The 24,187-nt window shown below is 55.8% G+C and overlaps 1 protein-coding gene and 1 long non-coding RNA gene across 5 annotated transcripts in view; one reads left to right on the top strand and one right to left on the bottom strand.

Moving 5' to 3' along the window:
* Positions 1 to 24,187, bottom strand: part of Septin9 (septin 9) — a 161,410-nt gene that overhangs the window by 87,186 nt on the left and 50,037 nt on the right. Inside the window, exon 1 of one of the 3 annotated variants that reach the window (XM_013113411.3) lies at positions 6,543 to 6,709. The exons of the other annotated variants lie outside the window; for them this stretch is intronic. Within the exon in view, the coding sequence (XP_012968865.1) occupies positions 6,543 to 6,597 (55 nt within the window). The 5' untranslated portion in view covers positions 6,598 to 6,709. Of the gene's footprint in view, positions 1 to 6,542; positions 6,710 to 24,187 lie in introns of those variants that run through there. 3 annotated transcript variants of the gene reach the window in all.
* On the top strand, positions 9,602 to 20,072 carry LOC121141574. 2 transcript variants are annotated; one of them, XR_005878543.1, is made up of 6 exons: positions 9,602 to 11,899; positions 14,472 to 14,673; positions 17,045 to 17,102; positions 18,600 to 18,948; positions 19,032 to 19,198; positions 19,781 to 20,072. It is a non-coding gene; the product is annotated as an uncharacterized LOC121141574 (long non-coding RNA). The 2 variants fall into 2 exon arrangements; XR_005878542.1 differs by having other exon boundaries at positions 18,600 to 19,198.

Here is a 24,187-nt window from a genome sequence, read left to right as displayed (position 1 = left end):
TTAGGGCACTTAAAAATTATAAAAAAAAAAACAACTTGAAATTTGTAAAACATCTGCTGGCTCCCGACTGCATGGAACCTCCAGTTCTGTCCAGACCAAATTAAACAGCCAGAGCCCAGAAATGCCCTCCGGGTGCCTGCATGCGTCCAGAAGGCCAGCTAGCCGGGCTATCTAGCCAAAGAGATGACAAATCCTTGGGCTTCCGAGACTGTGTTTGCAGAGAAGTCCATGAGCCTCCAAATTTGGGGGAAAAAAACCAGAGGCTTTAGAAAGAGAATCGCTGTTCAGCCAATCTGCCCCATGGCTTGGTCAAAAGAAACTACACAAATTCCTTTCCCAACTGGGCTTTGGGAATGGATTTTGTGTCTGTGACCCCAGCACTCAAGAGGCTGAGGCAGGAGGACTTCTATGAGTTTGAGGCCAAGCTGGGCCATGTAGGGGGAGAGACCTTGTCTCAACTATCCTACACCCCCTTTAAAAAAAAAAGATGCGGGGGCTGGAGAGGTGGCTCAGAGGTTAAGAGCACTGGCTACTCTTCCAAAGGTCCTGAGTTCAATTCCCAGCAACCACATGGTGGCTCACAACCATCCGTAATGAGATCTGGTGCCCTCTTCCAGTGTGCAAGCATACATGTAGACAGAGCGTTGTATGCATAATAAATAAATCTTTATAACAGCCTAGCACTTCAAGGTGGACCAGTCCCCAACCAGAGCCCTGTGGCTGCCCAGTGACCTTACCCAGCCATTCCTAACTACACAGTGAGACCACACACAGCACTGCCATAGAGGCCCTGGCCCCAGAAGAGAGTATCCGGGCCAGTCTGACCAAGAGGTGGAACTCTGTCCTGGGTTTAGGAATCAACACAGATCTTCAATGCAGCAGACTAATCCCATGACAGACAAACGCGGTGGTCACAGCGATGACCATAGTCAAAGCCCAACTGTGGATTCTTCTGAAATGGGAGGTGGAAAAAGGAAAGGGGACCCCAGCTCTGTCCTCCTGGCACCAGGACGTTAGGCCTGGTGCCCTCCAAGAAGGGCAGGCAGAGGCCACGTGTCACTAGGAGGAGAACTCCTGGTTCCTAGACCAAGGACACAACTGTACACTTTTGTATTCCCTTTGGGGACACCGTCCTGGGTGGTGGTAGGCGTTTTCAGTGCACAATCCAGTCAGCCTGGTTCTAAAGGACATCCAGAACGAGACAGAGGATTCCAGCCTGGGTGATCCCTTTTTCCAGGCACCAAGGTACCCCACAGCCCTCCACTCTAGGCTCAGGGTCCCCGATCTTAGGGAAATGAAGGGGTGCACAGCTGCTGGGTATCCAGGCCAAGTAACTTGAAGACATGTGCTTTGGCTTCTTAGCCCTTCTGGTCTTGACTAGATGGAACAAGTTATAGCTTGGAGCTAAGTCTGCACCACGTACAATTTCAAGCCCACTATGTACCTCTACTAACAGGGTCCCCAACTTTTCAGGCCTCAAGGCCCACTTCACAGTGCAGTCACCAGGTACATGGCCTGGGGCTGTCAGCATGTGGCCCTGCAGATGGGCATGCGGCTCCCTCGCCTGTGACATCCTAGTATGAGATACTGGGACGACCTCCCAGGAAGAACTGTGTCCCATGGGACCCCCACCTCCATGAGAATAGGGACACCTCTACAGAGAATGTCAGTCAGGGAGGAGGAGGGGGCCCCCACCCTGCTTCATCGAGGGCCAGAGAGATTCCCATGATGGTCCTATGGGTACCAAGACTCTGGGACTTGCCGTCATCAGTGGTGGCCACCTTATCCAACCTTGTCCCGACAGTGGGCTCAAACAGGTTCTTGTATGTAAGAGCTCCTAGCACTTAGGATCTATCCATCTTGTGCAAACATCTCTCCGTTCCAAAAGCTCCAGCAACCCCCCAGTTCTGCGCCCAGCACTAGCTACTGTCTGTATCTCACGGGATGCCCCCCCACACACAGACGGCAGAGCGCCATTCACAACCCCACTGAACCCAGAAGCAGATGGAGGCTCAGAGTGAGTGACAGGCTCACCCTGAGCCACATGGCTTCCGAACAATAGAGCGGGGTCAGTCCCCAAGTGCCCAGGCTGCTGCCCATCACTCTCCATAAGACCTCTCTCTCAATACAAACTCTTGTCCCCTCCCAACTCACACCCCCCCCGCCGCCACAACGCTGCCTTCAAACCCTTCCTGAAATGCCACATGCCCCAGACAGATGTCCCTCAGAGAGGGTGCACCCCACCTCTCACTAGATGTCTGGCTCAGGTAATTCCGTGTGGGGTGCTTGCACACCTACTCTCCCTGGCTAATGTCTAATGAACATGCTCACATGGGAACAACTGATGGGCTCAACTGTGTACCAAACTGAGGACGTCAAAAGCTTTGGGAGTCATAAAAGAGGCCAGCCCCTCTTCATTACAGGGAGCCCGGGATCCTTCTCAGCAGCCTCCTCAGATCCTTCAGCGGCTGCAGAAGCACTAAAGGCAGGGAGGCAGCGATTCCCAGGAGCCTGGAGTGTTGCTGGAAATCTCAAGAATCATCCCACACAAGGCCCATGGGCATCATTAAAAAGACAGGTCTTTAGCTACCCACAAGCAACAGGCCTTCCTCCAGGGAACAAAGTGGGTCCAGCCATCACCACACCTCATCCCAGAGGTGTCTGCGTGCTCCCGGCTTTCTTGGCCACCTCTCTCTTGAAGGGGAGAAGGACCACAGGGTCTTCAGGACCCGGGCCTCCGGGACATCAGAGAAAAGCCTTGCCACTCGGATTAGAGTGTCTGGGCTCCTGGGCCAGATCTGTTTCAGCAAACACCAAGGAATGGCTCTCAAGACTGTTGTGGGCGTGCAAACCTGGTCACAGCAAACGCTGGCGAGAAGAGCGGGCCAGCAGCTGGCACTCCAAGCGGCTTTTGTTACACAAGGACTCGGCTTGTAATCGTGTTTGCGATAACAGATCTGGCCGTCATTCAGGAAGAACACACCATGCAGTGGCCCCCTGCTTCTGCTGGCCAGGAAAGGAGAGAGGAGGGCTGTTTCCCCTTGTCACCCAGTCACAGGGAGTGGTGTGTGTCATCTCATGGGAGAGAGGTGGGTGCCAGGGTCATCTCACGGGGCAGGGATGGGGGGTTCCCACTATCAACTTTAAAACCCTTTATGTTGAGAGGTATGAAAATAGGAAATCACAGACAGATGAGAAATTAGCAAGATTAAAGCCTGAATCAGCAAAATAAGAAGTTTTTATTTTCACCCCTGGAGAATGGGAGAGAGAGACAGAGAGACAGAGAGACAGAGAGACAGAGAGACAGAGAGAAGGAAGCACCTTCCTTGAAGGGACGCAAAGGCCGGATACCCAGACACAGGAAGTTCACGTCCTTGGAGGGTCCTGCCACCCTCTCAGTCCCAAGGGACAGAACGGCAAAACTCTGAATCCCCACAAGACCTCCAGTGGCGACCTCAGGTGTGACTGACCCTCCGCTTCCCGGGGGGTTGATGGCAGGGTGAGGATATATGGGGAGATGGAATGAAAGAGACGAAAAGGAGGAAGGAGAAATGAGCGCCCAAAAAAACACAGCTGTGACGGAGGCGAAGCCACAAGCCCCGTCTGCATTCCCACTCCAGCAACACCACACGTCAGACCCACCAGCCCTGCGGAGGCCAGGTCGCTCTGACCCGGGGACCCTAGCCCACCTCGGACCACTTCCCTTCTGTCCTGGAGGCCAGGTTGTTCCTGCCTGGTACAGCGGCGAGCTCCAGACTGCCTGGACTCGAGGATAGGCAGGCTCTCTGCTCTGTTTAAAAAAAAGAAAAACCACCCCCAGAGATACTCACAGCTCCTGGCTAGCCCTGCCCTGGGGGAGCATCACCTCTCAGCAAACCACAGTGCCCGTGTCACTCATGAGCCTGTCTTGTCCAGCCTCACAAAGGGACTATGGGCCCGCAGCTGCGGTCCACCTGGCTCCTCCCTGCTTTCTGGAACTGGCAGAGCCCCACACACCTGGCGGGAGGAAGCAAAGGATGGGCATCTCTCTGGCTGGCTTCCAGCTGATTCTGGCCAGCCCCAGGGAACACCCGACCTTCCCTGGCTGGCCCCTCCTCCCATGAGGTCTCCGATGCTCACTGCCGATGCTCACTGCCGGTGGGGACAGGCTGGCCAGGGAGCTTGGCTCTCTCCTTGCAGGCTCCTACTTTCTCTCAAGGTGTTGCCTCCCCACCTCCCAGCTTCTCCCTGTTAGTCTCCTGTGACCTTTCCCGCCTGGATTCGGGCTGCCAGCTTCTATCACCCATGCTGGGCTGGGTCACATGTTCCCTCCATCGGTCCAGCTGTCCCGGGCCACTCAATTCCCCCACGTGCATACCCTTTCCACACACCAACTCGGCTCCATATTCCTAGGACACTTGGAAGACCACTTTTTGGGTCCTTCGTTCAGTGCACAAGGCACAAGTGCCATGCATACACACACACACACACACACACACACACACACACACACACCACCAACAACAACAAACTTCCACTGCTGATGGCCAGCGGCTGGTAATTGCTGGCACTCTGAGGCCTGACCCCCATTCCCGAGCTGAGCTCTTCAGGGTCCACGGTAGGAAGACTGCACACTCAGGGACGCAGAGAGGGAGGCCCCGCTTGCTCAAGCCTGCCAACCTCTACACCAGGGTGCTCTCAATGAGGCCATTGTGCGGGACGAAATTTGAGGGTCAAGAAGCTGACTTGGGAGGCAGCCCAGTCAGGCCACGGCATAGCGAGGAAGGAGTTACACAGAGAGACCAAAGATGCAGGGGGCAGTCAGCCTCCAAAATGCAAAGGGTACCAGCTGCTAAGATGGGCGCAATCCCCCAACAAGGCCACCTACAGAAGAACCCCATTCCCAACTCCTCAGGAATGAAAGCAAACCCTGAATGCCTCCCAGGACTGGAGCAGAGAGCAAACAGGGAGATCAGGACCTGAAAAGGGTGCCCCCCCCACTCTGCAGAGGAGAAAACTGATTGGCTGACTTTCAGATTACACCCCCCATGAAAGGCCCCAGGGCAAAGGGGAGGCACACAGAGGAGCCTGGACAGTCACTAGGGCATGCAGAAGACAACACAGGACAACACAGGCCTGGGAGACCCCAGAATAGACAGACTCCAAGGGGCCCAGGTGGTTAGGGGCACCAAGTTCTGCCTAGAAGCAGTTCTGCCCGCTACTGGCACAGATGGAAAATGCTAGAATCTAAAGACTGACCCCAACGCTGAGGTGACCAAGTGGGCGTGATATTCCAGACTCCTCAGTGTGAGCCTGCCAACACACCAGCGGCCACCAACTTCCCAGACTCTTTAAACACACAGCCCAATACACAGCTAAGGATCTGGTCCCCGAAGAAGTCACTCAACTCAGAGATAAGGCTGACCTTGGGTGGGCTCAGGACAAACCCCCTGGTTCCAGCCATGGGGCCTGGAGCACCCCCAACTGGCCAGTGTAGGGCTAGGGCTGCTGGCCTGGAACCTGGCTGTCTATAACTCTGTGGCGCCCTTCCTCCCTTGCTCATAGCCCACCAGAGGGCTCTGCCCAAGGCTGCCTGAGAGCCCCTCGGAGGGGCGGGGGCTCCAGGCCCGGCAGAGTCAGGCCCGCCTCTCGGAAACCCAGCCCCAGACGCGCGCGGGACACCATTGTGTAAGCCTCCCTTTCCACTGGCTTTATTTACTCCGGAGGAGGACGCAGGACTCGGGGCCACGGCACCGGCAGTGGCAGTCACGAGGCCTCTGGAAAGTGCGCGCATGCAAGCCCAGGGCAGGGATGGCAGGCCCACCCTTAGAGGAAACAGCCCCCAAGAATCTCTGCACTTTGTAAACTCAGGACAAGAGACGAAAGTGTTGTCCTTGCGCGCTCACAGGCTCCCCCTGTCCCAAAAGGCTCTTCCCTCGCAGATGGATAAAGATGTCCCAGGCTTGGATCTGGACTATGGGATATCCCACCCTGAACCCTGAGACGCGCCGGGCTGGGATCCCCTTAGATGCATGGGGCCTGCTGGCTGATCAACTTTGGCAACCCATGCCAGCCCCGGGACTGGGCTCAGCCCCAACCCCGGAGTTGGCGTGGGGGAGGGGAGGACGGTCCACCCTGAGGAGTCAGCCGCCCACTGGATCCGAGGAGGGGAGCTAACTCCCACGCTGCTGAGAACCAAAAGAAGAAAGCCCACTCGTTTCCAGGGTGGAATTGCGCTTCCCGGTGTAGTTCCAAAGCAGTCAAGCCAGCCCTAGAGGAGGCGACAGTCGCTGGGCAAACACAAACAACAGTAAAGGAAGAACACCCCAGAGGCTACGTGAACCTCGGGTCCCGAGGGGTGCGTGGCTCCCAACTACAAGGTCTATCAACTAACAGGATCCCTTAAAGGCGCTCTCCATGTAGGCAACACAGGGTCTGGGGCGCAGAGCCCCAGGGTGAGCAATCCGGGGTCTCGCCTCTCCTGTGCTCGCCCCTGTTCCGTCCCAGGCCCGCCTGGAAGTTCCTGCCCAGTTCGCCAAGCAGTCGCTGGGTCGTGCACCCACCTTCAAAGTCTGAAATGATCCCGTCCAGCTGTGCGTTGACCGCGGGGTCGGACATGGTGGCTGGTGCGCAGGGAGTCCCGCGGAGCCCCGGCCCTGCGCGCTCCCGCTCCCAGTGCCGAGCTGGCCGCCCGAGCCCCTCGGCCCCCACGGTCGGCTGAATGAATGGGGGAGGAAGGCGGGCGCCGGCCCCTCCCCAAGCACCCGGGCCCCTGCCCCGCCCCCGCCTCCCGGCTGGATCAGGTTCCCGCACCCCGCCGGCCTCCGAGACTCCGCACTGGCTGTTGCGCCCGCCTGTCAAAACTGAGCCTGGGGGGGGTTGGAACCAGAGCAGCTTCTACAGGGAGACTTCGGAGTCCCAGGCACACGACCTGAGCTGGCCCCCCTTCTCCCTTCCTGGCGGGTGCCCAGGGGACCGCGACAGACACGGCCTCGGCCCCTCCCCCTCACGCCCCTCCGCGGCCAGATGTGGGCGGATGTGGAGGATGTGGAGGCCGGGCCACAGCAGCGGGCGGGCGCCGAGGGGGACGAGATTCCTCCCCTTCCCTGGGCGCAGTGTTCTTGCTGCCGGAGGTTTTATTTACGCAGCCAAAGTTCGTGAGCGCCTCCTTCATGTAAGAGTACGGGGGCCTGCAGGGTTAAGCGGCAGCTCTGAGCTAGTGCGTGTCCGCAGGACCCTACACTATTGACTGCAGAACTGGAGGTCCCGGGTGTCCCCCAGCATCCAATACATCGAGAACTGCTACCCCCTTGAGTCCCCGGGGGTCGCTGCTGCACCCTCTGGGTAGGTGCTGGAGAAGGCATAGGGCAGGGAGAGGCGGCCCTTCAAAGAGTCGTTCCAGCACCCCTCCCCCTTCCCACTGTAGAGGCTTCCTGAGTTCAGAGAGTGGACGGCGACCTTCCCTCCAGAAGAGAGAAACCATGGTTCCTAACATCAGAAGAAAGGAAGAGGGCTGCTCCTGGGCCCTCTCCTCACCAGCGGGTACCCACAGTTTGGTCTCTCTCTGTCCCCATGTAGCTTTCACACTTCGGGCATCACTGGGCAGTCAGATAAAACCATGGGTTAGACACAGAAGCAAGACACCAGTTACCAGGAAAGGTCGCCAGGGAGGCCGGGGTGTTTCTCTGCTTCCCGACTGAGACAACAAGTTTCCCCGTCCACTGTCCAGGCGCTACCTTAGACCCAGGACCCCTGTGCAACCAGGGCTCCAGATGCATAGCAGGGGATAAGTACTTGCCAAGTGGGTGGATAGCCCATCCCCTGGTCCTCAGTGGTGACATGTGAGTCCCTGAGCTGTCCTGGGTCTGCTCTCCCCCTACTCCGTCATTCTAACCCTGTGGTAATGGGGTGGAGTGGGTGCTGACACCTTCGGAGGCTGCGGAGGTCTCTGTAGGAGAGGCGAACACTAAGCTAGGTTTGGTGAATTTTGCTTTTTTTTTTTTTAACTGCTGGAGTAGAGTCCTTCCTTTTTCAGAAAATTCACCCCTCCCTCCCTCATGCCTCAGATGGTTTAAACTATTTTCAACCAAGTGAGCTTTGTGGACATAGGAACTGCAAAACCACGGCCATTTTAGATGCGCGCGCACGCACGCACACACCCCTGATGGCTACTGTCTACACCTGGGCCTGCCTGGCAGTCTGACCATCATCGGATCACCTGTCTGTCCTCAGTTTAGGGATACTGGCGTTCAGTTAAGAAGTTAAGGCCCATACCACAGAGCCCTGGGAAGACGCCGGGTCCCTGGGACAGCATCCAACTTGGGCGGGCCTCGTTCGCTGGTGTTTTTTATAAAAAGCACCTGGTAAGTGGAGACACGCCCGTGCGATTGTTCTCCCCAGGGCAAGCACAGATTAACAGAGGCTAAGCTCATTGTTGCTCAGCCTCTGTAACCATGCGTGGAGGCCAGGCACAGCACAGTGTTCCAAGAGAGCCCAGTCGGGGTGCAGGCTTCACGGAGTGCGCCCCTCAGGGACCCCTGAGGACTTCCACAGGCTGCAGGATTCAGGCAACCCTGCCCTCTGTTTCCTACCCCTTCGCTGTAACCACTCAGCCCAAATATCAGACCTGGGAACCCGCTAGAAGCCAAAGCTCAGGAAAGCCAAGGCAGGTTTGGCTACCCTCCCAATAGGAAGTTCACCCTTGTGTCTCTTTCCTTTCTGTCCCCAGAGGACATGGGAAACAGCAAGCCACCTCCCTCCTCACCATAATAATCTTCTCCAAACTCCAGGACAGCCCAAATGCAGCTTGGCTTCGCTCAGCTTGAACCCCACCCCCACCGCTTTCATCGCCCGACTGTCCCCTCGACAGCATGCTTGGCAGTGGCACCTGGGGGTTTCATAAGTCTGGTTGGCCACCCAGGCCCCTCTCTAGGGTCTTGGGCTGTATAAAGGGACTGAGCTGTAGACTTGAGACTTCTGCAATCCAGGCCGCAAGAGGAGGCCTAACCTAAGGGATGCTGTGCTCCGAGTGAAATGCACCGAAAGGCCCCGCCCACTCGTGGGCGTGCCCCATGCGCCCGTCCGCCCCAAAGACAACGCGTGACTACTGGATGCTCAGAATGTGACCAGACACAGCCCAAGGGTCTGTGCGGATGTGCGCTACAGGTGAGGCACATCCCAGAGGCTACTCAGGATCAGCATGTGTCCCGGATTCAAAGACCGGATCAAAGATAGGGAGGAAGGCAGAGAGACAGAGGCCTCTCGAGTCGGAAGCAGAGAGGGGGCAGCCATAGGCCAAGATTCACCCGGAAGCCGCGTGGCACACGGCCCTGCAGACTATGTGGCATGCTGGCCCTGGAGGGAACGACTTTACTGCGGTTCCGAGAAGCCAGCCGGTGCACGCACGGCAGGCAGTGAGTACAGCCAGGCCTGAACTCACACCTGACCCATTAGGTCAGGAAGTCCCGTGACAAAGACCTGGAGGGAGCCACCTGGTGCAGGTGGTGGGCTGGGCTGGCCAGGCAGCTCCGTCTGGGGGGCGGGGCTAGGAACAAGAGTCTGTGGACTTGCACAGATGGAAGAACCGTCAGGCCTTTTTACTTTAATGTCCCTTTTTTTTTTTTTTGGAGGGGTGGGAGGAAGGGGTGTGGTTAGAAGCCCACAGGTCCAGCCTGGGGAATGGGGCACACAAAGCCTGGGAAAGGGCGCAGGAAGGGCTTGCGGAAACAACCCGCTTGGCGTCCACGCCAGGATCCCTGACCCCCGGGCCCAGGTACAGCCTCAGCCGGAAGCGGCTCAGCAGTGGGGGTGGCCTCCTCGGGGAGGTCGTGGCTCCCTGCCCAGCACTGCTGTTGTGCCTTTGGACAGGATGCTCCTCCAGTCAGTGGGTGACAGGACCGGCCTCCTCATAGTCCGAGACTGCTCAAGGGTAGAGTCCACGAGGCTCATCTCCGTGTCTGCCTGTCACACTGCAGGGGTAGAGCAAGTGGACTTTAGGGCCTTCCGCGGCCCCTCAGCTGTAGGCGGCACCATCTTGGCAAAATGAAGCCATTGCGGCCTGCCTAGGTGCCCAAGCCAAAGATCTCCAAGTCCTCTTGAATTCTTCTTTCATCCTCAATATCATTTTTTTTCCATCCTCAATATCATAATGGCTGGCCAGGGTACCCCGAGATCATCTGGGACCAGGATAAGCATCCTTCACTAGTGTCTATCTGGATGCTATTTAACAATGGCAATATTAAGGGTTTAAAAAAATAGCATTTGCAGGACCTGAAGCATTTGCTTACACGACACGAGTTCCCATCTTGGCTAGTTCCAAGCCGCCAGTGTGACATCTTAGCCAAAGCCAGGAACATGGCGCTTCTCTCCCCACAGGTGCAAACAGCCGCCTGGGACATGACTCGGGAGTGGAGCTGGAGTTAAAGGGAGTCCCACCTAAATTACTTCAAGTAATTTATTTATTTAAATGATGTTTATTAATTCTGTGGGGATGTGTATACACATGTGTCACACATGAGTATGGGGGATCAGAGGGCAACTCGTGGGAGTCAGTTCCATCCTCAACCATGTAGGCTTTGGGGACCAAGCCCAGATCCTGAGGCTCGGGAGCAAGCGCCTTTAAGGCGGAGTCATCTCCCTGGCCCTGCGTAATCAGTTCCACTAACTAAGTAATGCACTTTTTTCCCTACTCGCTTATTCTGGTTTGTTTTTTGGGGTTTTTGTTTGTTTGTTTTGTTTTTTTAGACAGGGCCTCATCGCTCAGCACAGGTTAGCCTGGAACTCACAGGCTGTCCTCAGACTGTGACCATCATCTCAATGTATGAGCATACCAGTTCTCTCACCACTCAGTAAACACCGGCGTTGCCTCAGTGAACATGGAGATGAGCACGTGTTGGCCCCACCCCAGTTCTTTGGGGACAGACTCAAGAATAATGTGACAATTCTATATCGTTTAATTTAAAACGACGACTCACACATTTTATTGTCCTGTAAACTTATTTTATGTGCAAGTGTGTATGCCCGCAAGTATGTCTGTGCACTGTGTGCCTGCAGGAGCCCACGGAGGTCAGAAGAGGGCATCAGACCCCCTGGAACTGGAGTTCCGAACCCAGGTCCTCTGCAGAAGCAGCAAGAACTCTTAGCCACTGAGCCCTCTCTCCAGCTCCTGTAATCTATTGCCAACTCGAAATCTCCTCCAGTTCATATATGACTTTGTATCTAATTTTACACTGTGCCGCCCCGCCCTCTCCCATGCTCCCCCAGGCTCCTGACTGGCACCACTTTGACGTGCCCTCCCCTCCTCCAGGCTCCCATTGCCACCCAAGCTTAGACTGGATGCCTCACGTGCACTGTACGAGAACCCCTCACCACATCCGCCAGCAGACCTGGCCTCGTCCACTCTCTAAGTCCACTGGCCTCCCCTCCGTTCTCACGCTGCCTCCTGTGCCAGGAGGCCTACAACAGTCACCTCCTCCACATGGACGGACGTCTCCCCGCAACTCTTCCCTGCGGTGTCTGTCATTTCAGTCTTTGACCACAGAATGGCCATCTGCAGTCTCCACCCACCCACCCAGACCTCAGACACAGTTGCTCCCTCACCTCCAGACACACCACCAGGACTCCCTGGTTGGGGCTCAGTCCCACCGAGTTACAATGCCCAGTTTTCTTTGCTGGATGACAGCAATCTCCTGGACTCCTGATGGAGGAACTGGTCCACACGGGCACTAAGGACAAGGGACACTTATGCAGACTTCGCACACCACACTCAACTGCCCTGGTCTAGAAGAAGCAGGACCACAGCCAGAGTGCTGCTTGAACCTGGACCACGCTGGGGCCCTTTCTGCCGGGGCAGTCTCCAAGCTTGGACCACCGAGTCTCCTGCAGGCTGCAACTCTGAATCTCTCCGTGAGGCAGCCCCAAGGTAGGCACAGCTGACAAGTGTGTGCAGGCCACAAAGCCCATCCCACCATCTGCTCAAGACATAAGGCTTCCCTTCATAGATACACATGACTAATCTTCCTTAATTTCACAGTCCCCAGCTGGGCCTGCCTCATGTTAAGTGTTTACAAAAAAGCCTGACCACAGTGCCTGGGCGCTTATCTCCTAGCCAGGGGCTTTTTAAACAAAATACTCATTCCTCTTGCAAGTCTTCTAAATGCAGGCTCTTGAGTCATCCCAGAGGCTCCTGGCCTCAGAGGCCAGCAAATGCTCTGCTCTAGGCTCAAAAACCTCCCCTACCCCATGTCCCTGAGGGCAGCCCCACCATCTCCAGTGCACAGCATACAGAACCCCACATTCCCAACGCTAACCGGACCAAAACCTTCAACACTGCCTGGCCTGCTCACTTCCAGTCTCCCTTGTAAATCTGAGGGAGTTTTTTTGTTTGTTTTGTTTGTTTGTTTTCAAAGTAGCCCAGGCTAGCCTTGAAATCTTGATCTTCTTGCTAACCCTCGTGTTATCACAGGCTAACCTTGTGTTGGGATTACAAACGTGTGCTACCATGCCTAGCTTACCTGACAGGAAAAAAAATGGCAAGTTAAAAAGCCATGAAACCCATAGGACCCTGGGAGCAAGAATAGAAGGCCCTTCCGAGAGGTCCCCCTATCCGGTGGAGCCTTGGCCCCTGAGTTCTGAGCATGGGCTTCTCTGATAGTTTGCCCCGTGAGTATTGATGGCGAGTTCAGTCATCCAGGATGCTAGAGCTGGCTGGGTGAGTTATGTCCATGCCCTTTTTTCCATGCCTTAGGCATCCTTCTGTGATCGACTGTTTAGCCCCCACAATCCTACAATCCCAGAAAGCCTTGGAATGGACTAATGTCCCCAGTGTCCTAGCTCCCCATCGCATGCTGGAAACACAGCATCCTTACCCCCATCTGAGGCTGGAGATGCAGAGATAGGGGAGAGGGCCCAAGGAATGGACAGACACACAGCCTGGGACTGTCCTGGGCTCTGCAAAGGCACACGAGGGATGCCTAGGCTGGCCCTTCGTCTCCGGACAGTAAGCAATGGAGCTATCCAGCTTGCCCCTTGGCCTTGCCAGCTGCAGACACCTCACCCTGCACTGCCAGGACTCCTGGCATCTCCATACCCATCTCCATCAGGGTAGGACAGGCTGTTCCCAGGGGCCTGCCGTGTTCTGACCTCCCCACTACCAAGCACCCTGGCTCTGTGGGGTCTGAGGCCGGAGGCATCTTGCCACCGCTGCAGTGTGGGGACCAGGGCTGAGTCACCAGCCTGCCCTACTTCCACGTCGGCATGGGCACAGTTACCCAGTGATGCCATCCCCGGGGAGCATCCTCCCACCCCTCCCCCACCTATGCCTGTAGCCTGGGACCCTAACAATGCCCCTGCCAGCCCCAAGGTGGGGCCCCCACAGGCAGATAGAGAGATGGCTTAGGCAGCAGCAGGGACCAACCCGGAAAGGACAGAGAACAGAAACCCTTCCTCACTCTTCTGCACCTCACAGAGGGACCGCAAGGCTTACCTGCCCCTCACAATTCTGCTGCACTCGCCCCCCCCACACACCTGCCCCGACCACCGCCCACTCTCCCCACCTGCCCCCCCCCCCCGACTGCCATCCACTCTACTCTAGAACACTCCCAGAGACAGAAGTCTTAATAAGCAGCAATGCTGCTCGTGCCGCTTTTGGATGCTCTTGGTCTTTAAAAAAAGAAACACCCTCTGGCTACAGCAGCACAGGCCTATAATCCCAGCGCTCAGGCATCAGGGGCAGGAGGGTGAGGAGTTCAGGGTCAGACTGGTGGCGGCACTGCATCTGCTGAGCAGACTGAGACTCTAGGCTTGCATAGTGCAGCCCTGGGTTCAAAGCCCAGCGTTCTGCAAACTGAGCACTGTGATGGAACTCTGTAATCCCAGTACTTGGGAGGTGGAGGCAGGGGGATCAGAGGTTCAAGGTCAGCCTCAGCCACTTAGCGGTTTGGGCTCCATGGGACCCTGTCTCAGAAAAAGGGAGGAAGGGAGGGAGGGAGGGAGGGAGGAGGCAGGGAGGAGGAGGAGGGAGGAAGGGAAGGAGGGAGGGAGGGGGAAGTAGGGAGGGATGGAGGGAGGGAGGAGTAGGGAGGGAGAGAGGAGGGAGGAAGGGGGGAAGGAGGGAGGGGGAGGAGGAGTAGGGAGCACTCAGCATGAGTTCTCACTCACCTCCTTGAAGTCTGCTTCCCTGCAGCTGTGGCCACCTGAAGGACCCCCCCTCAGGGAGAAACACAGATGGGAAGGACAAGTATGTGGGGGGGGGATTATAGAGAGAAGTAAGACAGAGAGGGGGCGTCAGGCTGACTGGTGCTGTCACCCACAGAACTGGAAGTCCACTCCGCTCTTTGCAGAACAGCTAGAAGGGAGGGAGCAGGACCTTGCATTGCTGGAAGCTCATCCTGGGGCTCTGGATTTGAGCGTGTCAGCCCCCCAGTCAGGGTAGGTAAGAGGTGCCCGCGGCAAGGGGCCTGTAGGAACTTGGATGCTTTCCTATCCACTCACAGGAGGTGCCAAGTCAGTCTGGGAAGCCTAAGGGAAGGAGGGTCTTCGCTGCTGAGGGGCTGGCATCCCAACTGCCGGTGTCCATGAGGAAACGGCCTGGGCCCTGGAGTCTGCACCACACAGCCTCGAAGACCTCCTGAGAGCAGGGGGTGGACATGGTGGCTCTCCCAGACACATCTGGACTCGGTTTCTACCTTGCCCAGTGTAAGTGTGATGGTGAATCCCAGGTGTCTGCTTGATGGGAGAAGAACCTCCAGGAATGTCCCTCGGATTATCTTGATTTGATTGAGCTGGGAAGACCGGCCCACTGTGGGTGGCACCATTCCCTAGGATGGGGTCCTGAAACTGTATAAAGGAGGAAGTGGGCTGCTGTGGTGCCTCCAAGCCCAGTGGCCTGAGTGTAACCCCAAGGACCCACATGGTAGAGGGAGAGAAGGGACTCGGCAACTTGTCCCCTGACCGACACGTGTGAAATGGCATGTACATGCCGTCCACACGCTACATTAATTAATTAATTAATTAATTAATTAGTTAATTAATTAAAATACCAAAAAAGGAGAAAGGTGGGCTGAGCACATGTATCTAGTGTTCTTTGTTTGGCTTTGGTACAGTGTGACCGGCTGCCCTGAGCTCCGGCTGCCCAGAGCTCCTTACCATGAAGGACTGTCCCCTTGAACTGTGACCCTAAATGTTAGGTATTTTATCACAGCAACAAAAGTAACTCAGAAAGCCAGTGAGCTGGGAACCAGAATATTCTAGGGCTTTTCCCAAAGGGCAGGGCCAGACCCAGGGTGTTGGAGGCCCCTTAACTCTGCCCACCGGCTCCGAAAGGCTTTGGAGGAGATGCGTGAAAAATCAGAGGCATCCGAGCAACCGGAGTCCCTCTCGCTCCCTGCCACCAAACACGGGTGTTTCCTGCTACGAATCACACCCCAGACGCCCACAGTGATTCTGTGTGAGAGTGTGGCAGCCGGTTTAGGCCAGCCTCCCTCAGACAGGCAGCCCAGGTCCCTGACCCGCCTGGGAAACAGGATGGGGAGGAAGGGGAGCAGCGGGCGGGGCCCGGGGTAATGGGGAGCAGCGGGCGGGGCCCGGGGTAATCTGGGGCTGCTTTCTCTGGTTGGCTGTGCCTTTCTTGTCCTGAGTGCCACTGGAGGCCCCAGGCAGCCTAAATGAGCCATTTGTCCCTGATGTGGAACGACTAACGAGTTTGCTGCTAACATGCCCAGCTCCTGCTCCGTCCCTGTTCCCCAGAGTGAGTCACAGCCAGATGACTGCAGACCCAGGGACCTTGCCAGAGGCCCTGCCAGCTCTGCCAAGCAGTCTGAGTGGAGCGAGACCAACACAGATGGCAAAGAACCAGACCCACGACCTGGGAGCCCATGGCACTGCTGCTGCTCTATACCTGGGGTCCTCCATATTTGGGGGCATGCTCCTCCCTGGCTCGGCAAGACCAAGCAGGGAGCAGACAGTGTCACTGGAGACTTGTACAATAGAGAGCTGAAAAAATGGCCTAGCAGGTGACAGACCAGTAGGAAACAAGACAGCCATGGCCTCTGGGGGTCATTCACCACTGTCACACTTTAGGGTCCAAGTCCCTGGGATGACACCAGCTCAGACAGGCTTCAGAGCTTTGTTAATTGATAGTAAGTACTGTCAGGACATTGAGTAGATCAAGGGACTCCAAGGGACTGACAGCCCCTCTGGCTTCTATGGGTGCACAACACACACACACACACACACACACACACACACACACACACACACACACACTTGGAGAGAGATGTGAATAAATCTTTTTAAAAAATAACATAAGGGGCCGGGTGTTGGTGGCGCACGCCTTCAATCCCAGCACTCGGGAGGCAGAGGCAGGCGGATCTCTGTGAGTTCGAGGCCAGGCTGGACCGACAGCCTCCAAAACAGAGAAACCCTGTCTCGTAAAACCAAAAAAAATAAATAAATAAATAACATAAGGGACTGGAGAGATGGCTCAATGGTTAAGAGCACTGGCTGCTCTTGTAGAGGACCCGGGTTCAGGTCTCAGGACTCACAAGGCTGCTCACAACAGCCTGTCACTCCATTTCCAGAGGATCTGACACCCTCTTCTGGCCTCTGTAGGTATTGCACACAGGTGATGCATATACATACATGCAGGCAGAACATATAAAATAAAAATGTATCTTTTGGTTTTTGGTTGTTTTTTTTTTTTTTGAGACAGGGTTTCTCTGCACAACCCAGGCTGTCCTGTAACTTTCTCTGCAGACCAAGAATATGCTTATCTCTGCCTCCCAAATGTTAGGATTAAAGGCATGTGCCACCACATTCCGGCTTAAATCTTTTTTTTTTTTAAGCACCGTCACTGTCCCTGTCCATCCATCCATCCCCCAAAACCCTTCACCCCTACCCTCTTACTTTAGGCTCCAGGCTTCCAAGCTGATGGTGGGAGGGCCTTCCTAAAACGCCGGCTGTCTGGGTTGATAAAGGTCCCTCAGGGTCAGGAGCTCAGGGTCAGGAGCTCAGGGCTACAAACAGACCCCAGAGGAACCCCAGGCACTCAAAGATTCATTTCCCACAGGTCAAAATGAGAGCGCTCCAGCCGGGCACCACCAGGTGTGAGCACCCCTACCCACCAGGTGAGCACCCCCACAAACACACCCACAGATGACCCAATCTAGACGGTCCCTCACTGAGACTGTCTTTCCCAGGGGATTCTGGATTGTGTCGAGGTGACGGTTAGAACCACCCACCACATTTAGTCCCTTACTGCACAGACCCTAGGCAGGGCCTGACCAGGGGAGGCAAGAAGCCAGGAGTGAAATTGGCCTTGACTTCAGTCGGTCCTGCCAGCCAGATGGGCCACTCTCTGAGACATTCCTCACCTTCAGGAGCAGGGCGGGGACATTCCCAGACAGGGCCATGTCTACATTGGGTCTATGCTGACTGCACGGGCCACAGAGCCTGAGTCCTAGTGTCTCGGCACGGCCCCAGGCTGCCGTCTTGACCCCGTGAGTGCACGGCTAGGTGGGCCATAACCGAAGAACAGGAAGTCAGATCGGCTTGACCACGACCCCTCAAGGTCAGGAGCGCAGGACTGCACACAGCCCCAAGGGGAACCTTGGGCACTTGGGGCATCACTTCCCAAGATGTCAAAATACTGCTCCAAGTCCAGAGAGCCAGCATGTGAGCACCCCCCCACCCACCTACCCGAAACAGGGAGAAAGAAGCAACGAAACGCGCACTGAATATAAGGCCTCCCTGGCCATCAGCAGGGCCCATGGAGACAGAGGTCTGACCACTTGCTTATGAATAATCTAGAATATGCATCTAGGAAAAAGCTCTGCATTGTCCTACTGAAACCCAAGATGGTCAAGCCTACGTCTGCAGACACTTCTGCAGAACTGTGTCATTTCCATGACACCCACTCCCCACCCCCCCATCAGCTGAGCTGCAGCTACCCCGACAGCACACCGCAGCCGCCACAGCCCTTCCACAGCTAGCCTGGTCACCTGCCCACTGCAAGTCCCCCTACCCCCCCGACTGCCACCACCCTGCACACACGAAGGGAGCCTTGGTGCACATGGCGGACCCTTGTCTGCCCAACTTTTTCTGTAGCTCCAGAAGCACTCACTGCCTGTGGCTGGCCAGCTAAACAGGACATTTCTCAAACACCCTGGCTGCATGGGATGGTCAAAACCAACGGAGGAGGACAAGAAAAGTTAAAGTCCCGAATTTTCTCAAGCCACACTCTTAAAATGGAAAAGCACCGTTCGATCCTGTCTTCCTTCCTCTCCCTGGCCAGAATGCAGCCACACTAGGTCCTGGATGCCCTGGGCTACCAAGCAAAGGCTTTCGCCTGGACTAGGACTTGAGAAGAAAGCACCGTGTCTTGCTCAAGTATCTGTCATTTTAGTTTATTATCATCGTCGTCGTCATCACTAGCAGTAGTAGTATTCACAGTCAGAGGGTCCCCTGACTGACACAGTATGGCGCCACCACCCCACCCAGGCCGGGAGCTGCTCAAGGACAAGGTGGAGGTCTTGAGCATCGAGCAATGTTGGCACAGGAAACAGCAAAAGGAGAGCCATGTGCATCCAAGGCATGACTGGTCATTCCACGACTTGTCTTTTCAGAAACAGCGGCCTCGGAGTAGCAGAGAGCCCAAAGCGACAAACACACGTGTGCCCGAATGCAGTAAGGGATGACATACAGATCATGAGAGAGGTAGGCAAGGTCAGACGGGAGCTTGGCAGGAAGGAGACAGGCGCTTCGGGGAGGACGCATGCCCCAGCATGAGGCGGGTGCTAAGGTCTGAGCCTGGCATCAGACCCCATCCATGAGGCACTGGGGTCTTCCCACACTGCCACTGACTGACCCAGACGCCCAGGCAAGGACACCTAGCTTGAAGGGGTCGGTGACAGCACGCTTTTGGACGTGGTTGTTTTTGGATCCGCAGCAGATGGCTGACCCTTTCTGAGCCAGGTAAGGAGATTTGCCAAGGATGGTGGGCGGGGTCTGGTGGATTGAAACCGGGTCCTAACACCATGTGTGTTCTCTGACTGCAGAAGTTGGCCTGGTGGGCATATGGAGTGAGCAGCAGTGGGAAGTTTGGCAGGGACTCCAGAAGGGAACAGGAACACAAGCTAGCGCAGGATGCATGGCCAGGCACATCTGCCATCCCAGCTCTCAGAAGGCAGAGGCAGGAGGATGGCTGCCAGTCTGAGGCTTCATGGTAAGTTCCAGGGCATCCCAGGCTACAGAGCGAGACTAGGCCGTGGTTCTGGTGTGAAATGTCTCCCATAGGTTCACGTGCTCCAACGGTTGGTCCCACATAGCAGCACTGTTTGGGAAGGCTGTGGAGTCCTTAGGGGGTAGAGTCTTGTTAGCGGACGTACGTCATTGGAGGCGGGACTTGAGGTTTATAGCTGTGCCTACTTCCTGTTCTCTCCCTGCTCCCTGACCCTTAGTACAAGGTGGGGCTCTTGCTCCTATCACTGTGACTTCTCTGGAACCCCAAACCAAAATAGACCCTTCCTCCCTTTTCCGGGATATTTTGTCGCAGAAAAGTAAGTAACACACCCTGACTTTAGCTAGTGTGGCTTTGCAGGCAGACGGCGGACAGAGAGGGGCGCAAAGCGAATGAATGCAGTCTGGGTCTAGCGCTGAGCAACGGGGCCACAGTGATTTCAGCTCTGTCACACTCAGCGCAGGTAACAGGGAGCCACTGGAGACGTCTTCGCCAGGGTAGGCACAGCCATGGAGCGTGTGTCAGCACGGCAGCCCAGCCACAGGGGAGCCTCCTCTTTCTTCCTAGGACTCTAAGGACAGAGATCTCTGCTTCCTCCCTGCCTGATCCAGATGACTCTCTTCAGGCGGTGTGAGCCAGCTCACTGTCCCGCCCTGCGCTCAGAGCGTAACATGCATACATGTCAGGGGATGCATCAGCTCCTTCCCGGACATACGGGAGAAGGCCCCCAGCCCACCTTGGCACCCGGTTGACTTCCGGTATATCTGACTGGCCTGTCTGGAGGGGCCACCATCCAGGAGCCCACAAGACAGGAAGCCATCCTGGCCTCAGCCCCTACTTACAGAACCAGCATGGAGCCAGAATGGTATCAAGGGGCATTTGGGGGGGGGCAAGGGGGAGGAAGTAGTCTCAGCAGGAATATAAGGAGTGACATAGGGCAAAATATAAATAAGAGAGAGCAGAACAACCCCTTTCTGAGGGCCTACTGTGCCTCCCAAGGCCTTACTTTGCCTCCTGGTCCCCAGGAACTCCCCCACGTGTCACCTGGTTTAGCAGGTGGCCTGTTACACGCCGCCGCCACCAAGTGGCTGCAAAGCAGCTGCCCCATGCCCCCCTTCCTCAGGGAGGAGTACAGGTTCCCTAACAGTGGGTAGCAGCACTGGGTCTGCATCCACACACCCTATCTCCCACGGCCACCCCTGCTGGGTCTCTAGAGGTGACAGTGGGACAAGAGGCTTCACACAGAATTCAGGGAGGCACACAGAATCCCACCAAACACCAGGGCTGGCTTGTATTAGAGAAACCGGTGAAGTTGAGACAGAACTCTACCAGCAAGCTACATCCTCATCCCATGGAGTTCGGGTAGTTCGTTGGGGTTGTTTGTTCAGTTGGTTGGTCGGGATAATAGATACTTCATGGTTTCCCTCAAAGACGGCAACTCGGGGCTGGACCACAGGAGTAGAGCCAAAGATATTTCTAGCCCTCCCGGGCCTGCACAGCCTGTCCCCAGTCCCTTGTCCAGAAGGCCTTTCTGGAGTGGTATGGGGCCAAGAGTCTCACCCACAGGTAAGAGGCCCATGGGACACACAGATTCAGATCCCTTCCTGGGGTCTTTGCACGCAGCTCTGTGGCAGAGATGAACGCTGCAGCAGCCATCAGGCGCCACCAGCGAGTGTTGGCCAACATGCTGGAGGAGGAGTTCAGCACAGCCCACCCCAGGGAGGGACATCTGAACGGATGCTCTGCGCGCGCGCGCGCATGTGGCGGCTCTGTGCACGTGTGGCTGGCCATCACTGACACGGCATGCCAGGGAATTGGAAGCACAAGTCCACCAGCAGCAGGGCGAGTGCTGGTCATCTCCAGCTGCTCCCCTGACGTCACACAGAGTCAGCATCCAGGGAAGGACAAAGGACCCCTGTCTTCACAGCCAGACACACCAAGAGGGAGTCTGGACCACAGGATCTGGTCAGGCAGATTGGACGAAGCCATCAGGGGCTTGGGAAGCATAGGTGTTTTCTCGAGCAAATACAACGAGCAAAGCATGACCAGTTATGCAGATAACTGCCTCAAACAAACACCTTGAAGGCTGTGGGTGGAACTCAGCTGGTAGAGGGTTTGCCCAGCATACATGGAACTGGGCACAACGGTGCATACCTCTAATCCCAGCAACCAGCAAGAGACACAGAAGGTCAGTGTCATGGGAGTTCAAGGCCAGCCTGACCTACATGAGACTAGGAGAGGGGGAGAGAGGGAGGCAGGGAGGCAGGGAGGGAGGGAGGGGATAAGGCTTACTGGTTTGGGTGAGCATGGTGCCCCACCTCTGAAACCCCAAGACTCCACAACAGGGTAACTGTTAAGAATTCTAGTCCAGAGCCGGGCGTTGGTGGCGCACGCCTTTAATCCCAGCACTCAGGAGGCAGAGGCAGGTGGATCTCTGTGAGTTCGAGGCCAGCCTGGTCTACAGAGCAAGTTCCAGGAGAGCCTCCAAAGCCACAGAGAAACCCTGTCTTGAAAAACCAAAAAAAAAAAAAAAAGAATTCTAGTCCAGCCTGTGCTTACAGAGACCTTGTCTCAAAACAAACAAACAAACAAACAAAGTAAGTTAAAATCACAAAACTCAGCCGGGCAGTGGTGGTGCACACATTTAATCCCAGCACTCGGGAGGCAGAGGCAGGCGGATCTCTGTGAGTTTGAGGCTGGGCTGTACCGACAGCCTCAAAAACAATACAGAGAAATCCTGTCTCGTAAAAAAAAAAAATCACAAAACTCTATCTTGATCCCTTTCAGGCCATGGAAGGGTCTCACATTTGAAGGTGCTCAGAGCAGGGTGGGAATCTTGGCTGCTGTCAAGACATCCAAGGAGGAGAAATGAACTGCTCAAGGATCACTTCCTCCCCTGACAGCTGCAGAGAGCTGCACCTCCCCCGCCAACCCACAGACCATGAGCAGCATGGTGTCACATCGGCCAGGGCTGTAGAGGCTGGGCACGAACCCAACCACCGTGTACGGGCTCATCCAGCCTCCGGCTAGAAAGGGGCTCTGTGTACGGGCTCATCCAGCCTCCAGCTAGAAAGGGGCTCCAACCCCAGCAGAAGCTTTGGGGAAACAAATTCCCTAGACACTGAGTCTAAAACAAAGGGCCAAGGTTTCTAGGGCCTTCCTTGATGCCTTTTAGCTTCACACCAGAGAGAAAGGTAGCAGCTGTGGGATGAGGGAAAGACAGGTAGGCAGGCCTTGGGCAAGTCCCCTGGCTCCGCGATACTTCCGTTTTCTCGTCTATAGGAAGCGGGTGGGTGCTCTCTCCTATACCTGCAAAGCGCCGAGAACGACGCTGGCCCAAGAGGTTGGGGGACCTGAGCCTGGACAGCTGGGTCGCCAGGCTCACGGCCGAGTGCACATGTGGATGTGCACACGTGTGCTCTTAACGCATGTTAGGCCACCTGCTCACACCCTCCCAGGACCTGTTAGGTATTTAATTTCCAAGTCTGGCCTCAGACTGAATGGAGCTGAGGTTCTGTTCCCATAGGAACGAGGACGGCAGGCTTCCCGCCACCCAGGCAGCTGGAAGGAAAGAGCAGGGAGATGGATAACAGGACAGAGCCTGGTGACGCTTGAGGGGCTGGGCGGTGAGCCCCACCTCACACACAGCTCCTTCAGTACCGGGACACTCGGCGATTCAAACCCTCACAAGCTAAGAGCCCATCGTCTTGACATCCGCTCTGAGGCCCCGCCTTCTCACCATCCACAGTGTCCACACAGCCCTTCCTCCACACCCCAAGGCACCAGTAACACAACCTATCCCATGGATGTTAAGTGGAAATGGAGAGAAAAACCATGTTTCCACGCTTTCTAGAAAGTTCCAAATATCCAGGACTGCTTTGTTGTTTGGGGGAGTTCAAAGGTGCACTCTCTGCCAGGCAAGGTGACCTCCAGTCCTGTGGCAATGGTGACTGCAGCTCCTTAGTGTCCTTCAGCACCCTGTTTCTGCAGCCGCCTCAGCCCACGACCCCAGTAGAACCCCGCCCCACACACTCTCAAGTCTGTGACCATAGAGTCCTTCCTGGGCCCCGCCAGCCCAACAATCTTAGGACTGAACAGCTATGAAGGAGGATCATGACCCCTCCAAAAGGTACCAGGGAGTTCAGACTTGAACCCCGAATACCCGTGTCTGTGACCTGATTCGGGAAATAGAGAATCTGTAGACATCATGGAGTTAAAAACGAGGGTGGGATGGAGTGGGTGGGCCTGATCTAACAACCAGAGGAGACAAGAGGGCAACACACAGGCCCAGATACACACACACACACACACAGACACACAGATACACACACACAGACACACAGATACACACACACAGACACACAGATACACACACACACAGATACACACAGACACACACACAGAGACACACACACACAGATACACACAGACACACACACACAGACACACACACACAGATACACACTCATACACAGATCGACACATACCAACACATACACATATAGGCATGATTCACACAAACATACAGACCTACATACATAAGACACACATGCACATAGTCTGTTTCTCTCTTACACACATATACACACACTAGATCAAACAGAAGAGGAACAGAAGTCATACAGCCACAGGCCAAGGGATGCCAAGAATTCCTGGCCACCGCCCCAAGCTGCATCCCCAGAGCCTCCAGGAGTAGTCAGCTCTGCCCACACCTTCCTTTCAGGCTCTGTCCCCAGGATGCTCACAAGACAACCCTGATCATTTAGGCAGTGCTTTGTAGCCCAGTACCTGGCAGTCCCCCCCCCGCAAACCCTGCCTCCCCAGTTTGTCTCATGTGGCTAAGGTCACACGCTCGTCACTCTGGTCAGCAAAATTTGGGGATTTTCCTACGTCCCAACCTACAGCAGCTGGCCACTTGTGCACCTGGGCCCCACATGACCACCCCAACACTCACAGGGCCACTCGGCTCCCTTC

Source organism: Mesocricetus auratus, unplaced genomic scaffold (genome assembly GCF_017639785.1).
Source record: "Mesocricetus auratus isolate SY011 unplaced genomic scaffold, BCM_Maur_2.0 Super-Scaffold_100007, whole genome shotgun sequence".
NCBI classification, from domain to species: Eukaryota; Metazoa; Chordata; class Mammalia; order Rodentia; family Cricetidae; genus Mesocricetus; species Mesocricetus auratus.
Note: the sequence above shows the minus strand (reverse complement) of the source record. Positions and strands in the feature narration are given on the sequence as shown.